The 1,702-nt window shown below is 51.2% G+C and overlaps 1 protein-coding gene across 1 annotated transcript in view; it reads left to right on the top strand.

The window, feature by feature from the left end:
- Nucleotides 1-1,702, top strand: part of rbl2 (retinoblastoma-like 2 (p130)) — a 17,397-nt gene that overhangs the window by 11,358 nt on the left and 4,337 nt on the right. The window contains exons 15-17 of the mRNA XM_014022978.1: nt 190-447; nt 515-699; nt 779-955. Coding sequence (XP_013878432.1) covers nt 190-447; nt 515-699; nt 779-955 — 620 coding nt within the window. The remainder of the gene's footprint in view (nt 1-189; nt 448-514; nt 700-778; nt 956-1,702) is intronic.

Here is a 1,702-nt window from a genome sequence, read left to right on the forward strand (position 1 = left end):
ACTTTTACTCAAGTTATATTCCTAAAGGAGACTTTAACTTTTACCAAAGTATTTTTTGGTAAGATACTTGTACTTTTACTCATGTATCACTTTGTGGTACTTTATACAACACTGTCTGCTAATAGCAGGTTAGCAGGTGAGTGGAACTGTGCCCACCACTGATAACGATAAGCCCCTCCTCCCCGACAGGTGTGTCCCCCTCCCCCACCACCCTGCAGGACAGGTACAGCTCTCCCCCCACAGGTGGGTTTCGCCGCCGTCTGTTCGTGGAGCCGGTGGAGAGCGAGCCCGGCACCACCTCCACCAGCAGCACCGCATCGTCCTCCATCATCGTCACAAAGACCGGCCCGCCCGGTCTCATCGCCGCCATCCCACCTGGGCAGACGGTGGTGGCGACTGCCACCGTCACCGCCAACAACTGGCAGACGCTGCCCTTACCTGTGCAAGGTGAGGTGCCGACTTTAACCAGGACGGGTCGGGGACACCTGGACTCTGACCTCTGACCTCTCTGCAGGGATGCCCAGTGAGATCCGAGGCATCACTTTCATCCCGGTGCAGGTGGGCGGAGCCACGCTGCAGCCGCTCTCTGCACAGACGCTGACCGGCGCCCTCGCCATCCAATCAGCTGTCAGTAAACCCGCCCCCAAAGCCGCCAGCAGCCCTCTGAGGAAAGGCTCCTTGTCTCTGTTCTTCAGGAAGGTCTGTCTCACCTGTCCACACACACTCAGGACCACCCTCACCTGAGTGAGTCCTGATGATGTCACCTGTCCTCCCTCAGGTGTTCCACCTGGCCAGCATCCGTCTCAGAGACCTCTGCTCCAAACTGGACATCTCCCCAGACCTGAGGAGGAAGATCTGGACCTGTTTCGAGTATTCTCTGGTCCACTGTCCCGACATGATGAAGGACCGGCACCTGGACCAGCTGCTCATGTGTTCTGTTTACATCATGACCAAGGTTCTGTCCACACATCTGCTGAGGACGTCCAGTCCTGTCCTCGTTCAGTCAAACCGTCTCCGTTTGATCCTAACTCACAGTTTGGTTCCATCAGAACCTGAAGCAGCTGCAGGCTTGGAGACAGACTCTCACAGTCTGTGTTTATGTCCACAGGTTGGACTGTAGTCATAGTCGTTTCTCTTTCCACCTCAGACCACGTCTCACTCACGGTCACCTGGTTTGTCTCCACCTGCAGCTCCTGGTTCTGATTGAATCTGCTGCAGGAAGACAGATTTCTGTCAGAGCAGGCGTCAAACACACCTGTACAGCTGGAAACTCTGGAAACTACCGTATTTATTTGTGTATAATACGTAAAATTTAATTCATAAAATCATCTGTAAAGTTGGGGGGTAGTATTATACTTGGATAAATATTTTTACTTATGTATTTTAACTGAAATATCGGCAAAATTATTGAGTCCGCAAATGAACACGTCGTAAAAATCAGTTGAAACGAGCTCACCTCTGACACTCCTCTGTGCTTCAGAGTGAGATAATAACAGATCCAGGCAGGAGACATGATGTGAAAAAAGGGTAAAAAGCAGTCCTGCAGCTCAGTAATGATAACAAACTAATGACATTAGTGTGTGACCGAGCCGCTGCTGGAACAACAACAAACACATGATCGTCTGTAATGGTTTGCTGTCTACCGGTGTTCTGAAAAAGTTTGTATCCCTGAAAAAACATTTCCCTACCAGAGGGGGCGCTC

The sequence above is a fragment of the Austrofundulus limnaeus genome, unplaced genomic scaffold, assembly GCF_001266775.1.
Source record: "Austrofundulus limnaeus strain Quisiro unplaced genomic scaffold, Austrofundulus_limnaeus-1.0 Scaffold353, whole genome shotgun sequence".
In the NCBI taxonomy this organism is placed as follows: Eukaryota; Metazoa; Chordata; class Actinopteri; order Cyprinodontiformes; family Rivulidae; genus Austrofundulus; species Austrofundulus limnaeus.